Raw genomic sequence first — 23,739 nt, forward strand, 5'->3', positions numbered from 1 at the left:
ACGCAGGTGTCTGTCACGACCCAACAGCAGAGAACACGCAGAGAACTTTTATTTCCCAGGCCACGTATGCAAGGTTCCCATGACTTCCTGCCAGACTAGAGCGGGGAGCTGGATGAGACGACCCACCGGGGTCTGGAGATCCTCTGTCCCCCATCCCCAGGTCTGGCAAACAGACGCCTCACTTGGGCTACCTGATTGGTCACAGCCCCTCTCTGAATTTCTGAACATGCATTAGTTCAAGTCCTGGGGCCCCAAATAGGAGGGACGGCCGGCTTCCTTCTTCCCAGCCTCACCCAAAGAACCAGTGCCAACGGGAGACTCCTGCTGACTTTAAAACCGCCAGTACTTTGCCCCCAAAATGGCTTTATTAGGGATAGCAGCGAACTATAATTTGGGACATGCAAGCTATAACAAAGCCACCGTGAAATCCAACAAAGAAAGGAGAGTTATTTTATGAGGACGCTAGAAGGGGGGCTGTCCTGACCCGAAGCCCCTGGGTGGGAGCAGGACTTCAGGGTGAGGGCAGGTCCTCACCGGCTGAGCCGCTGGGCTGGTGGATTTCTCGACGGAGATGCAATGTCCCTCCTTCCCAGTTGGGTCCGTCCTCATGATTCCCTCTTGAGGTCACATCTCCTGGGGTTTGTGCCGACGGTTCTCCCTGGGACAGACTCTGGCCGGAGCAGTGCCAAGAGCTCCTCTTCCTCCCTCCTGACTCCACTTCGGTGAGCTCTCCCCTCACTCCCTGTCATCCTACCACGACCTTTGGGACTGTTGGAACCCCAGTGCCCGTGCAGGAGGGGTTCGGAATAGGGCAATCTTCATCCACTTCCCTCTGCCCCAGGAGAGTGGGCTACCTTCGAAACTGGGGACTAGCACCATTCGGTTCTGGAAACGTTTCTGACCTTTGGTCCTTGGACGATTGCTCCCGCGAGGCTACACGCAGGCGTGTCACCCCTGAGGCACACAACACCCAACTTTGTCTCTCAGGCCTCCGAGAACCCCTTGTGATTTTCTGACCTTTTCTTCTCTAGTGTCCGCATGCCATCGTCCACTAAGGCCCCCGAATGACCTGCTCCTGTTGCCACCTGGCCCAGGACACACCACGGGCTGCCCTGCCCTCACACCAGCAGCCCCGAAGCTCTGGGCCAGGGAGGGACATGACTGGCCAGGCCTGGGGAGGCCGAGAAGGTGAATCAGGGTATTTTCAGGGTTGACACTTGGGGTTAGGTTCCAAGACCTGCAAGTAACTCAGAAGGACGTTTTCAACTTCTAAACGTGGAACTCAGGCAATCACCCCTTGACTCTAACAACTAAACCCTGCTGCGGCCAGACATCATGCCTGGGAGGGCGCCGATTCCTTGAGACGGAGCTTGCTTCGTGGACCAGGAGCTTGCTTCGTGGACCAGGCGGTGAGTTCTCGTTGCTGCCCCAGATGTGGGTGGCCAGCCGGCCGCTTGTGTCCAGACACAGCGCTCTGGGTCCTTAGATTAAGCTCCCAGCCTGCCTCTAGATCTTCCCGATCCACTGGAGTTCTGCCTGGTGTTTCTCGGCCTGAGAGAGGCACCACATAGCCTCTGCCTTTGTTTGTGGGCAGATTTCCCCTGGGGGACTCGCAGCTCCGTCCCTGGGGGCGTCAGCACCCCCGATGGAGGCGTCAGAGCCCTCCATCCTGCCCTGACCTACCTTAGCCTCTGCGGGGCTGTGGATCCTCAAGTCCGCTCTGGCCAGGATGGCCACGCCAGCCTTTCCGTTCCCGTCGATGCAGCTGGAGCTCCGCCAAACAGTTAGGAACGGCTTTACTGAGGAATGACTCATGAGCCACGAAGCCCCGGGTCTTGCGTGTCTGCAGTGGCTCTGCTCCCCTGCAGGGGTGTGTGGAATCCCACCGCCTCCGTGGGCGGCGCGCATGGCCCCGCCGAGTCCTGGCTCCCAGCCGTCCTTGTCTGCTGCCTTCTCCGGCACGACACCCTCCAGCCGCCCCGGCTGCCCCTTCCTCCCCGCGCAGCGCACGCCCCGCTCGTCCTCCGGCCGCCATCGCTCTCTCCACCGAACATTTATTTATTTTAGAGAAACAGCAGGAGCAGGGAGAACCGAGCGAGAGCACGAGAGATTTCAAGCAGACTCCACGCTGACGGGGGAGCCTGGTGGGGGCCTTGATCCGAGAGCCCTGAGGTCCGGACCTGAGCCAAAGCGAGAGTCGGGGGCGCCTGAGCCACGGAGCCACCCAGGGGGCCCCCAGCCGGCATCACGGTTAACACTTCCCGTGTGGCTGTTCGCCTTAGGCTCTGACTTCGCTGCTCTTGCAGAGACTCAGGACGGCGCCTCCCAGTCCCGGCCATGCCGGTCCCACCCTCTGCTCGTGCCGAGGCCGGTGCCAGCCTGGACTTGGGCTGCAGCAGCTCTGAGCTTCCTCCCTTCCAGGGGGCTTTGGACGGACACGGACAGTCCCCAAGGCCACACTCTCCCGGCTCCTGTCCACACGGCAGGGGAAGGAGGAGGCAGGGAAGAGCCCCTCAACCCTCGCGCCCTCCACGCCTCCCCACCCCCCAGACTTGCGGCCTCCCAAGAGAAGGCGGGATCCGGGACCCGGTCAGCCCCTTCCAGGCTCAGAAGGACCTGGGCCTCCATTCCCAGTAACTCCCCCTATCCTTCCCCCGGGGGCGCTGAGCCTTCCCAACCAGCTTGTGGGGGAGCCCACGGAGCCCCGAGCGCCGAGGAGCACAGACCGAGCTCCCGCCACCGGCCCACGAGGTGCGAGGGCAGCCCCCAGGCTGCAGCCTCATGCCAGGCCGGCCCGTTCCAGGTCCTGGGGCAGGATCCGGCCCTTCCTGCGGGCCTTGTCCAGGCGCCGCTGGGCCCGGGCCGCCCTCTTCTTGCGCAGGTTCCGCCGTCTCTTGTCCTGCCGCTGCTGCATCTTCTCCACCACGTGGGCCGAGCGCTTCTCCCACCTGCGCTGCCGCTGCGCGCGCCGCCTCTCCTTGCACCTCAGGGCCTCCCGCAGCCGGTGCTCGTCGTCGCGGACGCGCACGCCCTCCGCCTTGTACAGCAGGTTGGTCCACTGCATCTTGCTCTCCAGCTCCCGCGCCTTCCCCTCGTCCCGGCCCCGCAGCTCCTCCAGCCGAGCCTGCCTGGCCTGCAGGCGCTCCAGCAGCTGCCGGTAGTTCCTGCCCGTCAGCGGCGCCAGGTTCCCCTTCAGCTTCTGCCTCTTCTCCTTCCGGCGCTGGACCCTGCTGGCCGCCTGCTCCGCAGTCACCTCCACCTCGGAAAGAAGGGTTGCGATCCCAGTGAATTACAGCTTTACGGTGCCTTTCCCGTGACCGCTCACAAACACCTCGTGGGCAAGGACTGGTCACGCTCTGCAGTACGACCCCACTTTGCAGATGGGCAGCTGCGGCTGGAAGCCACACCACCAGGCAGGGGCAGAGCCTAGGTGCCCCCAGGCCACGGCTGAGTCCGGCCCTCACCTTATTGAAGAGCAGCCCCGCCGGCACGCCCTCTTGCGGCGGTTCTTGGGGCAGCTCACAGGGCCCATCGGCCGCCTCCGCCGCCTCCGCCGCCTTCTCCTTTGCTCTCAACTCCTTTCGCTTCCTCTTTCTCCGGTCCCGCTCCTGCTTTCTCCGCCGTCTTTTCTCCAAAGCATCAAGAGACAGAGCCGTGGTGTGACCCTGGAAGAGGCAACCAAAACTCACGTGGAAGGTCCTCCCAATTTGGGGGGCCCTGGTGCGGGGCGTGGAATCAGAGCAGGAAAGCGAGGAGAAGACTGCTGCACAAGACAAGGTCCCCACGGACTTCAGTGTCCCCTGTGAAATCACCCATCACTCAGAACATCAGGGACCCCCAAAAGGACACCAAGACCCCTGAGTAAGAACTACGGCTTCCCGTCCGCAGGCACATCATACCAGGGCGCTTTCCAAACACGGTTATTGTCTCTTCCTCACGGTCCCACAGGAAACACGTCCTGCATCGTTTCACAGACGAGAACAGACCTAGCCCAAGCCACCAACTCGAAAGTGGCATCTGGTCAAAATGACTCAGTGCCCGTGCTGACCGCGGCACCATTCTGCTAGTGGCGAATCTGACCTCTGCTCTCTCATCAATGGACTCTTCCCTCTGCAGGCCGACACGGGAGCCCTACACGAGCCGATGCGGACCTGCACGCGGGCCCAGGCCTGGCGCTTGGACCACTCCTTAGAAACGATCCCTGGGCTTGCCCCAGGACAGACGCACAAAGAAGCTGGCGGACCATCCGCGCACAGCAAGAGGTCCAGGGCGTGTCCCCAGGAAAGGGCAGCTGGAGGCTGACCGAGAAGACTGCACTGCGAGCAGAAAGAGGCCAAGCTGGTGCCTCTGACGCTCCCTGTCCAGGTCACCTGAGCTCAGGCCCTCGGCGACCTCACAGGCTGTTGTGGTGCTGCGGGGATGGAGGCGCCGCCTGGGGCTCAGCAAAGGCAGCTTCCCTGAGAGAAGAGGTTGGGCCTCCCTCGAGAGCACAAGGAATCTGTAGCCCGGCACAGACCGTACAAGGCGGGTGGCCCTGGAACAGAAGCTCCCTGAGATGATGCAAACCACAGCTGATCTCTTGCCTAACAAAGCTGCCAAGACCCTGGCAGGATCCGCTACAGGGGTGGGAAGAGCAGCTGAGGTCCCTCCTGCAACCCCACGATGGCTGGCAGAGCTGGAGGGACAACCCGACAGAGCACCAAGGCACCTTCTCCTCCAGGCAGAGCAAGGAAACCAGCGCGGTAAACGCTGCCCCCCTGCACCCCAGCGGCCTCCCTGCTCACCTGGCCCCGAGTCTCCTGGATTTTCTCATGGAGCCGCTGCCGTACCACATCCAGGGCAAACAAAGAGTCGGGCTCTGCGACCAGGGTTTCTGCGAGGAAAGAGGCAGAGAGCTGAGAAGAAACCCCTCCCTGACCATCCCGTCCATTCTCCCAAGGCCCAGCTTCTAAGACTGAGCTTCCTCACACTGCCCACCGCAACCCACCCTCCCCGCCCCGCCCCCAAACCTCCAGGGCCCATCCACCTACAGGGCAGTCCAGTAAAGTCCACTCCACCTCCTCACGCTGGACTGGCCCCCAGGACGTCCTCCAGGACAGAACACCCTCGTGCGGTGTGACAAAACACTTCCTACAGGTCAAGCCAAACCCATCTCTCATTTCTTCCAACCTCTGCAGCCTGGGCTTCCCTGCGTCTCTTCACAGGTCGGCTCTCGTGACTCCCCTTCAGACACCTGCAGGCCGTGAGGCTCTGCAGGGCAAGCTGCTCCAGGTCCTCGTGGGACATAACCCTGCCCCTCACCGGGCCCAGGTGCCAAATGGCCAAGAACCACGATGTACTTCTGGGGGTCTCATCCACCCACGGAGCCCCTGGGGTCTGTCCCGAGAGCTCCCTCTCTAGAAAGTCTCAAGCTACTCCAGTGAGCCTAGCACCACCTTTTCTTAGGATCATAGAGGACCGCACGCTCACCTGAAGTCAGCTGGCCCTGCTCCCCATCCCTGTGTGCTGGGGACTGTGTGGAGGGGAAGGCCTCTCCCTCCTCACATACTGCTGGCTTTCTGGCCCTGAAAGGTGCTGGAGATTTTTCCCCTAGAGCCTGGGTCTTCACCTCCACAGCCTTCTCCCGCTCCTGTGACTTCTTCTGTGCTTTCCTCCTCTTCTTTTTTGGGGGCCCAGTAGCTTCAGAGCCTCGAGTTCTGCCAGCTGAAACACAAAGTTAAATATCACTGCAGCCTCAACCTTCGTGACCCATTCAACCGGCAGGAAAGGTCTTGCAAAACCTCTCATCCCAAAAGAAGGCTGACAATGAATCAGGAAGGAGGACCCACCCTTATCTGCAGAGCTCAGACCCACAAACCCTAGAAAGCCACACATCTCCAAACCCTGAAAAACGTCCACACGTGTCCCTGCAGTCTGCTCGTGAGAATCCATCTGGATACGCACGAAGATGGCCTCAGAACATCATCCGATGCTGTGTGGGTAGAAACTGGGGAAACCTAAATACCTAAATACAGCTACAAGAGTGGGCCGAGGCCGGCCGCGTGACAACGTGCTGTGCGGCCCCCAAAAACGATGAGGCAGGGTTCACTTTAACATCAAGTAAGGCTGCCGTTTACACAGATAAAGTGACTACGCGAAGGGGAGCGTCCTAATACGGAAACTGCACTCATAAAAAAACCCTAAAAAACATAAACCTAAACTATAACCAGCTGCTAAAAAGAGAAACTCAGTTTTTAAAAAAATTACCTTCTCGACCCTTTCACTTTTTTTGTTTTTCAGATTCCATTTGTTTACTTGAGAAAGTGAGAGAGCGGGCCTGAGCGAGGGGGGAGACGCAGGGGCTAAGCTGGCAGCCGGGAGCGCGACTGGCTCCCAGGACGCGGAGATCATGACCTGAGCCACGCGCAGGTGCGTCACCGGCTGCGCCACCCAGGTGCGCCCAAGCTCCACGGTCAGCCTTGTATACCGGACACGCGCTGGCGCTGCAGGAGGACAAAAAGGCTCCCTGCCAGCCCCTGCCCACTCGCCTCCACCCGGCCCGGGCAGCACCCCCGGCTCGCCAGCCTGCTTCACCTGCCCGAGGAGCGACTTCCCCGCCACGCTGCCCGGAGGCCTCCCGGTTCCCTCCTTCTCCCTACGCCGCCCACTCTACCGGGCACCTCCTCCACGCCCCGCAGGAGCTGCCCCCCGGGAGCAGACGGAGCGGGGTCCCCCGGAACGCCCTGGCCGATGCCCACAACAAGCGGGGAGGCAGCGGCAACTTGAGACACCCCTCGTCTGCCTTCCCAGAACCTACGGGCTAGTCTACCCGACGCAGGGCTACGGGGAGCGTGGCGGCACCCCCGCCCCGAGCCCTCCCAGGCCCGACCCCGGGCGGCGCGTCACCGGACGTACGCTTCTGCGGCTCCGGGCTGGGCTGGCAGCAGATCTTCCTGGCCAGGCCCTGCAGGTAGGCGTCCTTGGCCAGCAGAGAGGCCATGGCCGCGCCCTCCGCGGCCCTCCTCGGGCGGCTCACGCGCTTCCGCGCACCTCGTGACTCCCCGCAGAGCGCCTCGCGCCGCGTCACCCACGCCGGAAACCGCGCGTTGCGCAGGCGCCGCCGGCCGAGCGCCGAGCCGCCGGCGCGCGGTGCTCGATTAGCCAGGCCTGGCCCCGCCGGAAGAGGGGCCCGGGGCGGGGCGCAAAGCATTGCGGGCCCTGGGCGCGGACGGGGCGGGAGCCGGGGCGGGAGCCGGAGCCCTCGCCTCGGCTCCCCAGCCGCGGCACCGCGCCGCGGACACTGCAGGCGCTCGGCACCTGGGGGCGACGGGCCGACCGGCCGTGGTCCAGGCCTCTGGGGACTCGAATCCCAAGCGGAAGCTGGCGAGAGCAGCGCCCCCCGCCGCACGTCCCCGTCCCTCAGCGCGTCTGGCTTCGCCGGTTGGAACCGACGGTGCTGGGACACGGCCGGCCGCTCCGACGCCCTGTGCGGGGCGCGGTGTCCTCGGCGAGCTGGCGTCCCGGGGGCGCCGGGCAGCCCGCAGCACGGCACGGCGTGAGTCGCGCGGCGGCGAGTGCTCCGGAGAAAGGCCCGGGAGCGAGGGCGCGCGGGGAAGACCCCCCGGGCGTCGCTCTGGACAGTCAGGCCGAGACTTCACTCCCGGGGTGGGGCGTCGCCGGGGGGCTCGGCCGGGCGAGCGGCTGCCTTCAGCTCAGCTCCGGTGACCCGCGGTCCTGGGCTCCGGCCGCACGTGGGGCTCCCTGCTCAGCGGGGTCTGCGCCTCCCTCTGCCGCTGCCGCGCGTTCTCGCCCTAAGATACGTAATAAGTAAACACTCAGGGGACGCCTGGGTGGCGCAGTTGGTTGGACGACTGCCTTCGGCTCAGGGCGTGATCCTGGAGTCCCGGGATCGAGTCCCACATCAGGCTCCCAGCTCCATGGGGAGTCTGCTTCGCTCTCTGACCTTCTCCTCGCTCGTGCTCTCTCTCACTGTCTCTCTCTCAAATAAATAAATAAATAATCTTTAAAAAAAAAAAAAGTAAACACTCAGGACGGGAGGGACAGGAAGGGCCACCAGCCCGAGCCGGGAGACCCCTGCGCCTGCTTAACTCATGGCGGTGACAGCTGGGAGCCGGGGTGGGAGCCGGGACGGGGCCCTGGGCTTGGATCTAGAGGTCAGCACCCCGAAAGCCGTTGGAAAAGGCTTCGGAGAAGTTCCGTTTGAAGCACCAAAGATTTAACTTTCTGCCGCTCATCTGTCGCGGGGCGCCGTTTTGGGGAGAGGCTGGCTTCCTCGTCTTCCCGCTGGGATTTCGGCGGACGCAGCTGGCGTGTGTCCCGCACACTCACGAGCCGCCAGCACCTTTCTGGCACCTCGGTTTTGACCATCAAAGCCAGACGCGCTGAGGGACGCAGATGGGGGCGGGCGGGGGTGGTGATGGCTGCTCCTTCCGTGGGACTTCGGTCCCCGCCCTAAGTCCGGGCTTCTCTCTTCTCCATCACCATCTCCAGGGAGGTCTTTGACGCTCTCCTGAGGGCTTCCCTGGACAGGGAGTGATGGATGCCGCGGAGTAGCCTCAGGGCGGGGAGAAGAAAGTTGGGTTCCGAGTGCAAATATGATTGATGGGCCTTGATTTTCAGTTCCCTTTTCTGTGAGGCTTGTCTAGAGGTGATCTACCAGCTGATCCACCTCTTCCCTGAAGTCCTGTCCTCCCAGATGACAGGCCTTCCTCCTACCCACCTGCTCCCTGGTCCTCGCTTCCCTTTTCCGTCCACTCTTACTGCACAGTGACCCTCCTCAGGGCTCCTGACTTGGTACTAACGACTCCCCTGAACTCCAGACGCATCTCCATGGGTAACCCCGCCTCCCCCCACTGCCTTCTCTCTGTTCTGGCCACTCCAGGCATCAGGCCTTGAAGCCACCCTGCCTCCCCTCATTCCCCACATCCAGGCCTTGAGCAAATCCTTTTGGCTCTCCCTTAAAAAGTATACCCCGGGGGCACCTGGGTGGCTCAGTTGTTAAGTGGCTTCCTTCCGTTTGATCCTGGGGTCCTGGGATCGAGCTGTGCATCGGGCTCCCTGCTTGGTGGGCAGCCTGCTTCTCCCTCTCCCACTCCCCCTGCTTGTGTTCCCTCTCCCACTGTGTCTCTCTGTCAAATAAACAAAATCTTAAAAAATATATTTTTTTAAAGTATACCCTGGGGTTGGGGGGGGCTCAGTAGGCCGGGCAGGTGTTGGTGTGTGCTTTCTTCTGGCCCCAACTCTTTCTCTCTCGCCCCCCAAATGGATAGATCTTATTTCTTCACTTACTTTTTAAGATTTTATTTATCTGACAGAGAGAGAGAGCACAAGTAAGAAGAGAGGCAGGCAGAGAGAAACAGGCGCTCTGCTGAGCAGAGCCCGGTGTGGGGCTCGATCCCAGGTCCCTGGAATCATGACCTGAGCTGAAGGCAGATGCTTAACCAACTGAGCCACGCAGGTGCCGTGAAAACATCTTTTTTCAATAAATAAATTGCATATCCAGAAGTGTACTTGATGCACTCCAGACCACCACCCTGATCCTGTTCTGGATTTCAAAAGACTAGAAGAAACAGCAAGTAAATGCACGCACAATAAAGACGTTTGGAGAGCAACCGGGGAAGTCAGTATGTGTCACGATCCCAGATGACATTGTGGGATGATTGTTCCGGCTGGGGCCAACGCTGGCCTTGGGCCACGGACAGCGTCGGTTTTCTTAGAGGCGAGCGGGCAGGTGTTCCGAGGCCTGCAGCTGCCGTTCGTGGGGTTTACAAACGAGGGCGCAGATGAAGGTGCAGAAGGGGAGTCCAGAAAAGCATCCTTGTGGGTGTTCTTTACGCGACCTTTATACCTTCGCCAGGGCTTCGAGCGGTCTCAGAGTAAGACTCGTGGGATACAAAGGTGCTACGGCTGAGGACCACCTAGGCTTTAGCGACGTGGAGGCCACTGCAGACCCTAACACATGGAGCTTGGCCCGGGTCGTGGAGACAAAACCTGCCGGAAGCAGGCTCCAGGGGGGCTGCAAACAGCCCGTTTCTGCGTTCTGCTGCCAGGGCCACGGGCTGGAGCGGAAGAGGTGGCGGCGGAGAGCTGCCTCGCTTTAGGAAGGGGGAGACCACTTATTTTCCAACGGGAACAGCGGCCCGAGCCCAGGAGAGCGTCACGCCGGTGGTGCAGAGATCCCGCTGCTCGGGTGTTTGGAACTGGAAGACCTGAAAACCCACCACCAGGTTTGGTCCCTCCTTCCAGCCTTTTCCCCACGTGGGCTTCACTGGCTGTAATCCCCATGTCCTTCGTTAGTGATAATACACCTTCTTTCTGCAATTAAGGTGTTTTGGGAAGAGATCATTACCTAGTTTCTCAATAGGAAAACAACTTCCCCAGGCCACCCCAGAAAACCAGGACTAGAGCCAGGGCTGGGCCCCGGGCCCATGCTCCAACCTGCACGGTGCCTCTGCTTGGCTATGGGGGCGGGGGTGGGGTGAGGTGTCTCCGGGACCCAGCATAATTCAGCTTGTGTGTGCCCCCTTCCTTGAGACATTTGGAGGCTGTCACCTCCCCACATACCAGCTGATGTCTCCTTCATGAGGAGATCAGGCCTGCTGGTGCCGGCACAGGGTTGAAGTCCCGGTTCTGGTGTGATTCCCCACCACTGAGCCTTGTGTGAGGCACGGGGCCCAGCACTCTGTGGGTCGAGTCCTGATTTCTGCCGCTTCATTCCTCAGCTCCGCGACTGCGGACACAGCGCTTCAGCCCCTTTGAACTCCCTGCTCCGCCCAGCAGCGCAGCGCTCTACAGCACTGACTCCGGGTACGATGAGGACAGGGCCCAGAGATACAGGCACCTGGACTTCTTAACGTGCAGTAATGGCAGTGGCTTTTCAATCACCAAATATTAAGGACCTTCCGGGTGTCCGGCAGTTCTAGGCCATGGCAATGCAGTGACGGTCCCACACGGACCACATCCCTGCCCAGGCCCAAGGCTGTGCAGTCAGAGCCCAGAGCCGCTCTCCCAGCAGCCAGCGGGAAGCTAAGGGTGGCCCCAGGGTGGGCCAGGACTCACAAGAGAGCGCCAACCAACACAAACGGGCAGAGCTGTTTTTATTCAACTGTCTTATTACAAAACTATCAAAACACAGATGGCAGAAATTAGGAGGGTCCCAGTCCTGGTTTCCACAAAAGTGGGCGGGCTGATCTCTCCCTGCCACCACAGCCCCTGGGGACAGTCAGCTAGTGCAGGGACCCTGAGGACAAGCCAGTGGGTGTGGCTCTGCACAGGAGGCCTGCCCTGGGAGGGAGTCTGGACTTGGCCAGTATGGTGCACTCTGAGCGCCACCTCCAGCTCTTAAGTAGCAGCACATCCTCCTGGCCCACTCCTGGGGCCCACAGGACTGTCCAGGAACTTTGCCCAGCAGGCCAGGAGGGTCATGAACAGAGGTGACCACTCGGAGGTGGGCCACCTTGGAAACGGCTGGGGGAACGACTCCTGGCAGGAGGAGGGCAGGTGGCAGACCCTGGGCCAAAGCTCCCAAGGAGCCCACCGCAGCTCCCCAACTTCCGGGAAGCAAGGCTAAAAGAGGCAAAATTGTGGTGAGCCTGGAGGGAACACCAGACCTCCTCAGAAACTAGGGGTGCAGGGAGGGGAGCACTGGGAGGCTCAGGCGTGCTCCGTGGGGCCAGGGCCGCTGGCATGGGAGTGGGCAGGGGCCGCAGCCTGCAGGGGGCCAGCGCTGGGCTCCGGGGACGCCAGCACCGGGGCCGAGAGGCCATCGGCGGAGTCTGTGTCGAGGTCCAGCCTCCAGTACGCTTCGCACAGAGGCCGGCCGTTAGCTTCGCAAAGACTTGAGCTTTTCCACCACCAGAAACCCAGGGAGAGACAGCAGCAGGCAGAGACGGACGGAAGCCGGGGCAGGGTGCAGGGACAGGGAAGCAAGACAGAAGCAGAGTTAAGAAAACATAGACCACACCCGAGACCTGCCTTTCCCCTCCTCTTCTCTGTGCTAGCGCCTCTCCAGGCACATGTGGCTACCAGGGGCACGTGGGGCCGCCCTTGCTTCTGGGTCCAGTACGGCATCCCACCGGGCGCGGGGCTCCAGGACCAGCCTCCAGCAGGCCGTGTGACCCTCCCACTGACCGAACAAGTGTGTTTCACAGCTGACTAGCCACAAGTTTGAGCCAGCCCGTCCCACTGCCTCCCATCTTGGCTCCAGAAGCCCCAGAAACGAGCGTCTGGAGCTTGCTATGGCCTCTCCGCAGTCACTTTGTGAGGACCCCAACAGCAAACCCTGTCTTGTTCCTAGGGTCTCTGCCCAGCAGGACCTCTGCCTGAATGGGGGGCAGGACCAGGGGCCCTGGTGTTCCGTGCTGCACCGCTGTACCAGCCGGACGAGAGGCCCGTAGGCCCCAAACTCGGTCTCCCTGCCTCTGACGGGGTCAGCAGCGTTGGCCTGGCTGTGCGCAGCAAGACCTGGGTGGGGATGCAGGGGAGGAGCGTGGCTCACCAGAGCTGTCCAGGGGTGGCGAGAGCCCCAAGGCCCCACACCTATCTGACCCCAACCTCACTCCCTCCCTTGCTCCTGCCTTCGGCGGTTTGGGTGCAGTGGCGTCCCAAGAGAGCAGAGCGCGCGGCAGAGAAAGAGCGAGTTGTGAGCAGAGAGCAGGTGAGCGCAGACCCGGGCATGCAGGGCACGGCAGCCTGTGTTGGGGCTTCCGGGGAGGGCGCACAGCCTGGCGGCTGCGACTAAACCCTAGCCTCCCAAGGCCCTGGGGACAGCAAGGAACCCCCCTGGGTGAACCAGACGCTGGCAGGGCAGGACGTGGGAAGGCTGGCCCGCGGGGCCCTGGGTTCTCTAGTCTTGTCAAAGTAAGTGTGGGCATGTCCCTCCCCAGCACCCCAACCCGGCCTTCAACAAGAGGCAGGAATAAATGCTTGTCCTGGAACCACCCAGACGCCAAGCCCAGCCCTTGGGGGCGACAGGAAACAAACAGAGGGACCTGAAGGAATTCTGCAAAATCCACGGGGCTGTGAACCATGTCCCCCGGCATGGTCTGAGACACAGATGGCACCCCCACCCCAGGGACCCACTCGGGACCCTTCTCTGAAGGCGGTGTGTAGGAGGTGCTCACAGGTTTGCTGGGCCGGTGGGTATCAGGGACCAGAGGTGGCCTCAGAACCCTCTGGAAAAATCTAGAACCACTCCAGCTGGACAGTGGCACTGTCCTTCCCACAGAGGCCAAGAGGGCCAGGGACAGTGAGGGCCAGCACTGAGTACAGGGCAGAGAAACCAAGGCTGAGACCACAGACCATGCTGGTTATGGGCATCTGTGGCCCCAGCATGGCCTTTGTGGGGCAAAAAGGAGCATCTGAAAGCCACCACAGGAAGGACGTGTTTGTCCAGGCAAGGGCATGGGGGACACTGCTCCGTCTGAACTGAGACTTGGCTTTCTGTGCTGCTAGGGACAGAGGTGCAAGGCCTCCCCGTCTCCAGCCTCAGTTTCCCTTGTGTATATTACACCTGGACTCTCGTTTCTCGAACCCGTCGCACTCAGATGACTCAGGTCTTAGGGTTCCCAGCGGTGCATGAGGGCTGGGGTGGTGGGTCTTGCCCACTGCTGTATCCCTGGGGCCCCGCATGGGCCTGTAGACAGGCTCTGGTCTGTGAACCAGGCTGAGCTGAACAGGAACTCGGTGGTCTGGGTACTCCAGGCCCAGATTTCGAGGCCGTCCTCTGCTCGGGTTTCTTCCTCCTTCCCAACCGCCCACCACCATGGACCCTGAGACACATGCTGAAGGTCCGGGATGCCCACACGGAACGAAATCCCTAGGCAAGCACTGGCGTCCTGCCCATTCTGGGCATCAGCCAAGGGAAGCTAGCCCGGGCCTGGTGGGAACGTTTAAACAGCTAAGAGAGGTGCGCAGCCCCAGAGTGAGGCAGGTGGCAGCCCCAGCAGAAACGCTGGCTCTGCCCTCCCCTCCGGGGCTTGGCCCACCCCTGAAGTCCTGTGATTTTCATCCTGCCGCCCGGGGCCTGGCGGGTGGCGTCGATGGTCTGTCCATCACTCGCTCTGATGTGCGCTCTGCTCTGAGACCCGGGCACGCGTCTGTGCCAAGAGCAGGAAGGGTTTGCAAACACGGGGCCTTCAGGGCTGCAGGCCAGGCCGGGGCCCCCAGCTGTGCTCCGCGCAGGGTCCAGCCCTATCGGTACCTGGACGAGTAATACTCCTCCTCCAGCTCGTACAGGTCGACGGAGACCTCATCCCGCAGGGCGATGAGCTTCCGGTCGCAGTCCTCGCGCAGGGCTCGCAGCTGCTGGGTGCGCTGGTCGATGGCCTCGTTCACCGACGGGAAGTCGTTGAGGATGAGGAACTGCTTGAGGTCAGACACCAGCTTCATCAGGGACTCACCGGCTCGGACCTGCGGCCATCAGAGCCCGGGCAAGGTGGTGAGGGATGCGCAGAGGCCGTGTCCCCATGCGCCTGGCACTGGGCGTGGCTGCCATGTCCTCATCTGTCGGTGGGACTACAGCACCGACCTTCGGGGTCATGGTGGAAGCGAGCAGTGCAAAGGACCGGGTCCGGGGCTCCCACCCTGACTGCAGGACGTGCTTCCAAGGCAGGCGCCCCCAGCTTCCCAGCCCCCCTCCAACCCCTTGGCTGCTGCTGTAGGGGGGCTGACCTCCCTTTACATGGGTTATGCTTCTCAAAACCACAAGCTCCACACCTAAAACTACGGTCCCGTGTGGCGGCTGCCTGTGCGCCTCCTCGGGGGAGCGAGCAGGCCAGTTGGGCATTTCCTATGACTTGCACCCGAGGGCACACATCCACGGCAACATTTGGCCCCTGTGTTTGTCCCGTGACATAAGGAGGGATTAAAACACACGTCTTGGTTTGTTTAGCAATCTGCTGTCGCTCTCTTGTTGAATCTCCAGGAGCTTTACTGGGGGCAAGGAAGCGTCTGCCCCTTGCTCTCCAGGACAGATGGGGCTGGCTACCCGCTGCCCCTCACACAGCTGCGAGCCAGCCCTCCTCTTGAGGGGAGTCTCCCGAGAAGTGGTTTGCCCGCCTCCACCCCCAAAGGTGGGACCAGACTCCTGCAGTCCAGGTCCTGCCCTTGCCACCCAGTGACTCACGATGTTGGCGGCGCGAACGTGCATCTCGTAATTGTCCTGCTCACCCTGAGTGGCCCTCGACACCTGTGTCTCATCCTCGATCTGGAGAGCAGACAAAAAAAGTGCCCAAAATTGGCAGGTGCCCCCGCGCAGGGGCACTGGCCCACTGCAGGACACCCACGCCTGCTGCCTCCTGCCTGCCATCCGCTCTGCCTTCTCCAGGCCCTGCTGGCCAGATCTGGGCTGGCCTCAGGCCTTCTTGTTCTGTTCTCACGTGCTCACGGGCACTTTTGTTGGGAAAATGGATGCCCGCGGACCCTGACTCTGTGGCCACCTGCAGGGAAGGAAGTCTAGATCATGTCTTCTTGCGGGTGTGGAGCCCTCAGGTACAAACAGGGTCAGGAGCTCAGACGCACAGTAAACGGAGCTGCTGAATGCATAAGACACGACGTATGTCCTCTGAGCCACCGTTTCCTGAGCACTTTCCAGACTGACCGCCACCACGCTAAGGGCTTCACCACAGTCATCTTGTGGAGCGCCATCCCGGGTCTGCAGGTGGGCAAAGCTGAAGCAGGGACCGTTCGCAGCGCGCACCCCACGTGTCTCCCACAGAAACGGAGGAGCCTGGGGTGCCGCTGCCTGGCCTGGCCCGAATGCAGGCTACTCCCACTCCCGCCCATGCGTGTGGACAGGGCTTCCTTACCAGACCCAGGCTGGGGACAGGGCACCCTAAAGTGAGGAGCTGGGTTCCTGGGTTCAAATCCTGACTCTGACGGCTGTGAACAGAATGACCTTGGCAAATTACTAAGCCTTCTGCGCCTCAGTTTCTGCTTCTAGCAACGAAGAGGACAGCAGTACCTGCCCCACAGAGCTCTTGTGAAGGATAAATGTGATGGGACGCGCCATGACACACAGTGAACGCACGCTACGTGCAGGCTAGCTCGCTGCTTCGCGGCTCTAACCATTCCCCCCAGGCTACAACAGCCGCAAGATCCAGTCCCACTTGCTGCGGGGCAGCCCGGCAGGCTTGGCAGACCCGCTCCGGACACCCTGTTCTCACCACCCCGAGGGGCCTTCCCCAGCTTTTCTCCCTGACTGCGTTCGGGCACGACAGCAACCGCATCTGAGCCGGGGTCAGGCCCCACAGCGATCAATCGATCAATGGCTTTACCCAGTCACCCATTCACCAGGGGGGACTTTAGAATGCAGGGGAAACGGAGGCACGGAGAAGTGCGGTTCCCATCCAGACCCTGCGCGGGTTACGGGGTGCTGCACAGGGCAGCCTGGCCATCTCACCAGGGCCCTTAGCCAGCTGGCCTGCGTATTTCTCGGTTGCTCTGGTTGCTACTCCCCGCTCCGCTGCTGCCCTCCCCAGTATTCTCCCCGAGCAGACAAAGGCCTGGCCTGTGCGTTCTCTGCCCCGGGTCGCCCCCGGCCACGGAGCACCTGCGCCCTGAGAGCAGACCCCCACCCTGTGACCCCTGACCGCCGCGGGCCGGCCACCGACCTCACCGCGGGCCACACCCTAAGCCCGCCCCCTTCCCTGGTCTCAGAGCGGCGGGAGCCGCCGGCGCGCCGCACCTTGGCGGTCTTGATGATCTCGGTGAAGTTGTCCATGATGGACTTGACGTCGTCCTTGAGCCGCTTGTTGTAAGACTGCAGCAGCGTCTCCTTGCTCTGCGGCAGGGCTCTCTGCTGGGCCATGGCGGGGCCTCCGGCGGCGCGGCGCGGCGGCGACACCTGGGAGCCACGGTCCGGCGTGAGCGGAGCCGCCCCCGGCTCCGCAGAACCGCGACCCCCAGGCGGCCTGCCGTGGGCCACACCGGGCAACCGTGGGCTCCCGGGCCCGACCGGTCAGCGCCGCGGCCCGCCCCCCGCCCCGAGGCCGAGGCCTCCCTCGAGTTCCGCCCCCGCCGCACCCCCTGCCCCAGGCCGGGACCACCGTCCCTCCCGCCCCGCGCCGGGCGCCCCGCGGCCGCACGCCCCGCACAGACCGGCCTGGGGCCTGTACGCCGCCGACCGACCGAACTCGGGGCCCGGGAGCCTCTCCGTAGCGGGGGCGCCGGGGGGTCACACCTGAGAAGAGACGGCGACCCCGCCCCGACGCCCGCACCTGGTCCGCAGAGCCCGGGGCGACCCGGCTGGGTGCAGGCTGCGGCGGGGTGCAGACGAGCGCGCTCCCCTCACGGAAGGCCTGGCTCCCCGCCGCCGGTTCCGGGCCGCACAGCCGCCGCGCTGGGGCGCCGTCCTCAACCGGAGGCGGTCGAGGGCGGTCCTGTCTCTTTAAGTTCGAAATCCCGCGCAGGCGCCAGTTCTCGCGATCTCCGAGGTCGCCTACATATTACCCACAATTCCCCGTCCCTTCTCCCTCTCTCTCTCTCTCAGGAACACAAGATGGTGAGTGGCTGCGCGATGGGCTCTGTCGGCCCGGGGTCCGGCTTCTATCCGCGGCCATCCTCTTCAGCGCGGGGCTGCGCGGGGCTTCCTCCGCCGTCCCGCGCTAGGGGAGCCCCGCGGGGCCCGGCAGGGAGGCCCCAGGCCGGGTGTCCTGGCGGCTGCCGGGAGTGCGGGCAGGAGGGCCCGGGCGGGGTGTGCAGCGCCGCAGTGCGGGGCTCGCCGCACCCTGGGGGCCGCCCCAGAGGCCTCGGCTGTAGGTTCCGCGCCCGCCGTGCGCCGGGCTCGTAGGGGCGCGCAGCCCGGGGAGCGGGCGGGCTCCGGCCCGGCCGGCGGGCGGCGTCGCGGACGGACGTGGGCGCGGGGCTCGCGCGGGGCTCGCGGGGCGCGGGGTCGCCGAGGCCGGCGGCGGCGCGAGGCCCCGGCCCCAGCGCGTTGCGTGTCGCGCAGCCGAAGGGGAAGAAGGCGAAGGGGAAGAAGGTGGCCCCGGCCCCCGCCGTCGTGAAGAAGCAGGAGGCCAAGAAGGTGGTCAACCCGCTGTTCGAGAAGCGGCCCAAGAACTTCGGCATCGGTGGGTGCGCGCGGCGGGCGGCGGGGGCGCGGCGGGGGCGGGGGCGGCGCCGGCGCAGATGATGTGAGCGGATATTTGCTATCTGAGCCGCGTGACGACGCGCACGCCACCAAGATCGCTGATGCCGGCGCGGCGCCGCGGCCGACCCCGGCCCGGCCCGCCCCCGCCGCCCCCGCCCACCGCCCGCCGCCCGCCGCCGCAGGTCAGGACATCCAGCCCAAGCGGGACCTGACGCGCTTCGTCAAGTGGCCGCGCTACATCCGGCTGCAGCGGCAGCGCGCGATCCTCTACAAGCGGCTGAAGGTGCCGCCCGCCATCAACCAGTTCACGCAGGCGCTGGACCGCCAGACGGGTGAGCCGCGCGGGGCCGGCCGGGGGCGGCGGGGGCCGCGGGGGCGGCGGGGGCGGCCCGGAGCGCGCGCTGACCTGACCGCGGCCCCGCAGCCACGCAGCTGCTGAAGCTGGCGCACAAGTACCGGCCCGAGACGAAGCAGGAGAAGAAGCAGCGGCTGCTGGCCCGGGCGGAGAAGAAAGCGGCCGGCAAGGGGGACGTCCCGACCAAGCGGCCCCCGGTGCTGCGAGCCGGTGAGTGGCGCCTCCGCGGGGCGGGCGGGCGGGGCGGGGCGGCTGCGGCCGTGATGCGAACGTTTCTTCCGCTGGAGTCGCCGTGAAGAGCCAAACCGAGCTTTTTAACCCTGAGCCGCAGCCGCGCCCGGAGCGGAGCTGCGTGTGCGCCGCGGGCGGCCCCCGCGCCCTGCTCACGGCGGCTGTGTCCTAGGGGTGAACACGGTCACCACGCTGGTGGAGAACAAGAAGGCGCAGCTGGTCGTCATCGCGCACGACGTGGACCCCATCGAGGTACTGGGGGCCGGCCTGCCCCGGCGGCGGCGGTGCCGGGGCGCCGGAGGCTGGGGCTGGGTCGGGCACGTTGGGCCAAGGCAGGGAGCCGTGGCCGGGGCGAGGATTTCTCACCGGGGTCCGCCTCGAAGTGGGAGGACGCAAGCCGCTGAGCCCCGAGCAGCCGCTGAGCCCCGAGCAGCCGCTGAGCCCCGAGCAGCCGCTGGGGCGTTAGCCCTTCCCCGTTGCCCCCTTGGCCAGAACACGCCGCGGAGCTAAGGCTGTCTTCCAGCTGGTGGTGTTCCTGCCCGCCCTGTGTCGCAAGATGGGGGTTCCCTACTGCATCATCAAGGGGAAGGCCCGGTTGGGGCGTCTGGTCCACAGGAAGACCTGCACCACGGTGGCTTTCACGCAGGTCAACTCGTGAGTATTCAAGCCCCCCCTGGTCCCAGCAGTCCATAGGGGTCAGTCGCCCCTCCCGCAGGTCATTTAATTCCTAAGGACGAGACATGCTACCTTAAAGGGGATGCGTGGCCTGAACCTTTGCCAATGATGGTCACGAATTTCTTCACCTGAACAAGCCGTGTGGTCGTGTTGTGTCTGAGGCAGAGGGCTCGGGTTGGGGCGCACGGGAACCCCTCCCTGCTGTCTGGAACGCTAGTTGAGAAGCGAATGACCCTCGTTCCCTGCCCTTCTAGGGAAGACAAGGGGGCTCTGGCGAAGCTGGTGGAAGCCATCAGGACCAATTACAACGACCGGTACGACGAGGTAAGCCGCAGCTGGACGCGGAGTGCTCGGTGCGGCGCGTGGGGACCACATGGCCCGGCTTCTCCTGCTGCTGACAGGGGACTTGGAGCAGCCCGGTGGGAGACCGCATGAAGGAGGCCACACTGACCCTCTGTCCTTGCAGATCCGCCGCCACTGGGGAGGCAACGTCCTGGGTCCGAAGTCGGTGGCTCGCATCGCCAAGCTGGAGAAGGCAAAGGCTAAAGAACTGGCCACCAAATTGGGCTGAGCGGACGTGGCTCGATTTTCTGTACATAAAAGTAATAAAAAGTTGTCTTTCGGCCACCGTGAGTTGGCGTTTGGGGTGCATACAGTTGATTGTCTCCCTGTCAGTTTGGAGTGGTGGCAGGGGTTTCCCAGCCCAGGGTCTGGAGTGGGCCCAGGGCAGGAGGTGGGAGACCTGGGGGACAGTTGGGAGTGAGTCGCCGCAGCCTCTCAGTGGCACGTGGCCCTTCAGCGCGCTGGCCGAGCGCAGGTAAGGACGCAGGCAGACGGCAACAGGTGTCCAGCGTAGAGGTTTATTTACACCAAGAGTACCTGACCCCGAATAAAAACAAAGCTTGGAAATGAGGGACTGCGGACGATCGCAGCCCGGGCACCCACGAACCGAGCTCACACACCAGGAGTCCGGCGTAGGAACTTCTTAAACCACAGGTAGGCTGTCGCCGCACAGAGTCCGTACCTCGGGTGGAGGAGAGCGAGTGTCAGGGTGGGCAGGGGAGAGGCAGAGGCCCAGCTGGAGACCAGGACTTACCAGGTGATGATGTACTGCAGGTGCTCGTTCCTCAGAGTGACTCGGGTCTGCCCTCCAACGGGTCCCCCAGGGACTGTGCTCCCTGCAGAGTCCGTGGGCTCAGTGTCGGTGATCACTGCCACCAGCCGTGTGTCCCCCACAACACACCGGCCCACTCTTGGGGCCTTCGAGAGCTCCCAAGAGCTGTGCAAACCCGTGACCAGCCCCGTGCTGCTTTCCTTGGTCCCTGCCAGACCTCACTCCTCCCGCCCCCGAGAACCTGTACCCAGTAGGAGGGAGGAAGTGTCCGGGCAGAGACGCGGGTAGAACCCGGTAATCACAAACACTACGTGCCCTCTGGGGTGGACTGGTCACAACGTACGGAAGTCCGCATCAATGAAGATGGGGTCTGCGCCCGTGAGCCTGGCCATGGCCTCCAGGTCCCGGTAATGCCACTGGTTCCTCTCCGGACTGTTCTCTGGGACGAAGGGCTTCCTGGTCTCTGTCAGCCTCACCATCCCGACTAGGTCTACTTCTCCCTGGATCTAGGGAGGAAAAGGAGATGGTGCTTCAGGGCCTGCGGTTTCTAGAGAGCCTGCTCACAGGGGAGGGGCCGCACCCTTTACCTGGCCTTTCTGCCGTGTATCAGGATGCACCTTCTTCTTGGGGACAAACCCTCTGTTTACCAGAATGGTGATTCTGCAGAGACAGAAGTACGCTCTTCAGGTGCGGAAGCGCTCTGGAATAAAGGTCGTCCCTGGTCGTCCTTGTGAGCACAAGGATGGTGCCTGGGAAGAGTTTAAAATGGAGAGGCCCCCCCCCCCATTTCCCCGGCCCGGTCATCAAGACCGGACTATCAGCTCCCTAAAGACTGATCTCCAGGGTCCGCAGCCCCCATCCCCACTGCCCTCTGTGCCTCCCCCAGCGCAGCGGCCACGCCCTGATCCCCCCACCCGTGAACAGCAGCAGCTGCCTTGTATACCTGCCTCCAATACCCACTCGGGGTGGGGGAGAGACCCTCCCAGACCTAGAGCTGGAGGTTGCTCTAGTGGGTCTGGCAATGCCCGGTTGCTGGACAGGTTGCCCTCCCAACTCCAGGCCAAGCCTGAGGAGTCCCCTGGGAATCCTTCCCTGATGCCACCCCCTCCAGGCAGAGCTGGCCGGTTCCTTTCCTTTCGAGTTGTCTCACGAGACCGTTTCTCTGGAGTGGCTGATGTCATTCGCCTCCCCAGACAGCAGTGACTCCGTCTGGAGTCGGCTTAACAATGTCCGAAGTACAGATTCCAAGCTCTCAAGGAATTGAACCTTCCTGGGTATCTTGGGTTTCCCCAAGGCCGGTGCGTCCCTGCATGTCCCACTCACCCCAGGTCACTGCAGTGGAAGGGGGTGATCACATAGGCACCACTTTCAGGTGAGGAAGAGAGACGGCCGGCCTCCCGGGCCTCTCGGGCCGGGTCCACCATGGTCCGAGGCATCATGTACAGCTCCTTGGAGTGGTCAAAGTGCCCTCTGACCTTCACTGGCCTGTACTCCAGATTTCTCAGTTCCATCGGGCTACGTGGGAGTGGGGAGAAGTGAGGTTGAGGCCAAGCCGGGTTGTACCCTGCACATCACAAACACGGCACACACGTTTGCTCCCCTAAAAGGAAAGCTCCATCGACCATATCTGTCCCTCCAAGACCGTGCTTCAAAATGAGGAGGCAGAGGCAGTAGAGTCATTCAGGGCACGCTTTCAAGATAATGCCCTCAAGTCAGGACACAACATGAGGGCACACTCTGCCCTCACCCACCAGGTTAGAATCCTGCTATAGGGGCCGTCGGCACTGGGGATCCTCAGGTACAACATGTCGGGGAAAAAGGTAAAACTCAGGATCAAAAATATTTTTCTAAGTATTAAGTATCTCAGGCAGCTTCCCAATGACGGTCAGGAAGCCCAGTAGGACAACTGGTTTTGAGCCTCCCCCCCACCCCCGCCCCGGTCTAAGGGTCAGGATTACAAGCCCAGGCCCCTCTGCTGACCTCAAGCCCCAGGCGGGCAACCACACACTCACTCTGCTGGCAGCGGGATGGGCTCAGCAGTAACTCTTGACTCCAGCTCCTCGATCAGCCTCAGCTTCCACCTTCGACGCTGCACCTGTGGAAGCGGCACAAACGTGAGCGGATGGTGACAAGGTCGCGCGCTCAGCGCCAGGAGAGCTAGAAGCTAGTCTTTACCTGCCATGTCCCCAGGCCAAAGGCAGTCACAGGAATGAGAAGCAGAAACCAATGGAGGAAGGAGTCCTCTGGCGCTTTCGTGGCAGGTGCCTGGGCTGCAGAGCTGCCCCACCTGCTTGGCCCCCAGGCCAACCCTAGGAGGTTCAGGACACGGGCACGGGGTCAGAAGCCCTCCACGAACAGAACGGGAGCAGCCCATTCCTCAAGGAGACGCCGCCTCTACTGCTGGGGAGTGGACAGACCACAGGCTGCGGCCAGCGGCCAGCCTGCGGCACCCTCTGTTCAGCCCCGCTCCTAAACCGGGGCTGGGTAGCCGGTACACTCGGTGGGTGTTTGCCGACTGAATACAAGACCTAGGGCTCAGTCCCGGCCGTGCCACCAACCGCCACCCCCGGAAACAGCTCTGCCTTCCTCACGAGCTGCGGTGAGCTCCACTAGGACGCACCCGCGCAGACCCCGGACCCGCTCGGGAGAGCGGCTCCAAGAGCCGTCCCAGCGGCCTGTTCTCCGGCGCTCGGAGAAGCAGACGCCACGACGCACACGAGAACACACTGCAGCTGTCGGAGAGTGACGGGCCTCGCGGACGGCGGAGGCAGGCCCGGAGCCGGCTCACCGAGCCCTCTCCTCCCCGCACAGCGTCCCACGCCGCTGCAGGTGCACGCGCCCTCCGCAAGCCGCGGGTCCCAGACCCCCCTCGGCCGCGTCCGGCGCTGGGAATCGCACACTTCGGGGCAGAGCGCGGGGCGGGCGCGGGAGCCGCTCTTCCCGGGCGCCCGGGGCTCACGCGAGCGAGTCCTCACCTGCGCGCGGGGGCACCGCAAGGACGCTCCTCCTGACCGCGCGGGGCGAAGCCTGCGGAGACGGGGGCAGCGGCCGAGCTCGCGCCAGCCGGGGCGCGGGCCCCCGAGCCCGCCCGACACAGCCCCGCGCCGCGCTCACCGCCCCCGGCCCCGCCGCCCGCAGCCCCAGCCACCGCGCGGCCGCCGCCATGGCCCGCCGCACTTCCGGCCCGGAGGCGTGTGCTTCCGGGGCGCCGCCGAGCCCCGCCCCCGGCCCACGCGGCGCGAGCGCAGGCGGCTTCCGGCTCCGCGAGCCGCGGGG

At 63.5% G+C, this 23,739-nt stretch overlaps 4 protein-coding genes, 1 long non-coding RNA gene and 2 other non-coding genes across 9 annotated transcripts; 4 read left to right on the plus strand and 3 right to left on the minus strand.

The window, feature by feature from the left end:
- Positions 1 to 2,037: 2,037 nt before the first annotated feature.
- Positions 2,038 to 7,070, minus strand: SURF6 (surfeit 6). 2 transcript variants are annotated; one of them, XM_044264494.1, is made up of 5 exons: positions 6,895 to 7,070; positions 5,470 to 5,703; positions 4,785 to 4,873; positions 3,465 to 3,665; positions 2,038 to 3,253 (listed from the first exon to the last, which is right to left on the minus strand). In XM_044264494.1, the coding sequence occupies exons 1-5, from the start codon at positions 6,977 to 6,979 to the stop codon at positions 2,780 to 2,782; spliced, it is 1,083 nt and encodes a 360-aa protein (XP_044120429.1). In that variant the 5' UTR covers positions 6,980 to 7,070; the 3' UTR covers positions 2,038 to 2,779. The 2 variants fall into 2 exon arrangements, with proteins under 2 accessions (XP_044120429.1, XP_044120428.1); XM_044264493.1 differs by having other exon boundaries at positions 2,038 to 3,259; positions 6,895 to 7,069.
- A 2,349-nt stretch (positions 7,071 to 9,419) lies between these two features.
- LOC122917091 lies at positions 9,420 to 11,131 on the plus strand. Its single transcript, XR_006386349.1, has 2 exons — positions 9,420 to 10,226; positions 10,722 to 11,131. It is a non-coding gene; the product is annotated as an uncharacterized LOC122917091 (long non-coding RNA).
- Positions 11,080 to 17,365, minus strand: MED22 (mediator complex subunit 22). Of its 2 annotated transcripts, none has more exons than XM_044264498.1 (5): positions 17,217 to 17,365; positions 16,685 to 16,843; positions 15,125 to 15,205; positions 14,201 to 14,409; positions 11,080 to 11,842 (listed from the first exon to the last, which is right to left on the minus strand). In XM_044264498.1, the coding sequence occupies exons 2-5, from the start codon at positions 16,805 to 16,807 to the stop codon at positions 11,653 to 11,655; spliced, it is 603 nt and encodes a 200-aa protein (XP_044120433.1). In that variant the 5' UTR covers positions 16,808 to 16,843; positions 17,217 to 17,365; the 3' UTR covers positions 11,080 to 11,652. The 2 variants fall into 2 exon arrangements, with proteins under 2 accessions (XP_044120433.1, XP_044120432.1); XM_044264497.1 differs by having other exon boundaries at positions 17,180 to 17,365.
- A 67-nt stretch (positions 17,366 to 17,432) lies between these two features.
- On the plus strand, positions 17,433 to 19,982 carry RPL7A (ribosomal protein L7a). The gene is made up of 8 exons (XM_044264496.1): positions 17,433 to 17,500; positions 17,948 to 18,068; positions 18,271 to 18,420; positions 18,513 to 18,653; positions 18,847 to 18,926; positions 19,198 to 19,328; positions 19,604 to 19,673; positions 19,816 to 19,982. The coding sequence occupies exons 1-8, from the start codon at positions 17,498 to 17,500 to the stop codon at positions 19,918 to 19,920; spliced, it is 801 nt and encodes a 266-aa protein (XP_044120431.1). The 5' UTR covers positions 17,433 to 17,497; the 3' UTR covers positions 19,921 to 19,982.
- Positions 18,122 to 18,194, plus strand: LOC122917908. Its single transcript, XR_006386522.1, has one exon. It is a non-coding gene; the product is annotated as a small nucleolar RNA SNORD24 (small nucleolar RNA).
- On the plus strand, positions 18,699 to 18,772 carry LOC122917906. The gene has a single exon (XR_006386520.1). It is a non-coding gene; the product is annotated as a small nucleolar RNA SNORD36 (small nucleolar RNA).
- Positions 19,983 to 20,195: 213 nt separating the features above from the next.
- On the minus strand, positions 20,196 to 23,461 carry LOC122917090 (surfeit locus protein 1). The gene is made up of 7 exons (XM_044264499.1): positions 23,439 to 23,461; positions 22,476 to 22,558; positions 21,787 to 21,978; positions 21,051 to 21,123; positions 20,807 to 20,969; positions 20,446 to 20,527; positions 20,196 to 20,373 (listed from the first exon to the last, which is right to left on the minus strand). The coding sequence occupies exons 3-7, from the start codon at positions 21,972 to 21,974 to the stop codon at positions 20,304 to 20,306; spliced, it is 576 nt and encodes a 191-aa protein (XP_044120434.1). The 5' UTR covers positions 21,975 to 21,978; positions 22,476 to 22,558; positions 23,439 to 23,461; the 3' UTR covers positions 20,196 to 20,303.
- Positions 23,462 to 23,739: the final 278 nt, after the last annotated feature.

Source organism: Neovison vison, chromosome 9 (assembly GCF_020171115.1).
Source record: "Neovison vison isolate M4711 chromosome 9, ASM_NN_V1, whole genome shotgun sequence".
Classification (NCBI taxonomy): domain Eukaryota; kingdom Metazoa; phylum Chordata; class Mammalia; order Carnivora; family Mustelidae; genus Neogale; species Neogale vison.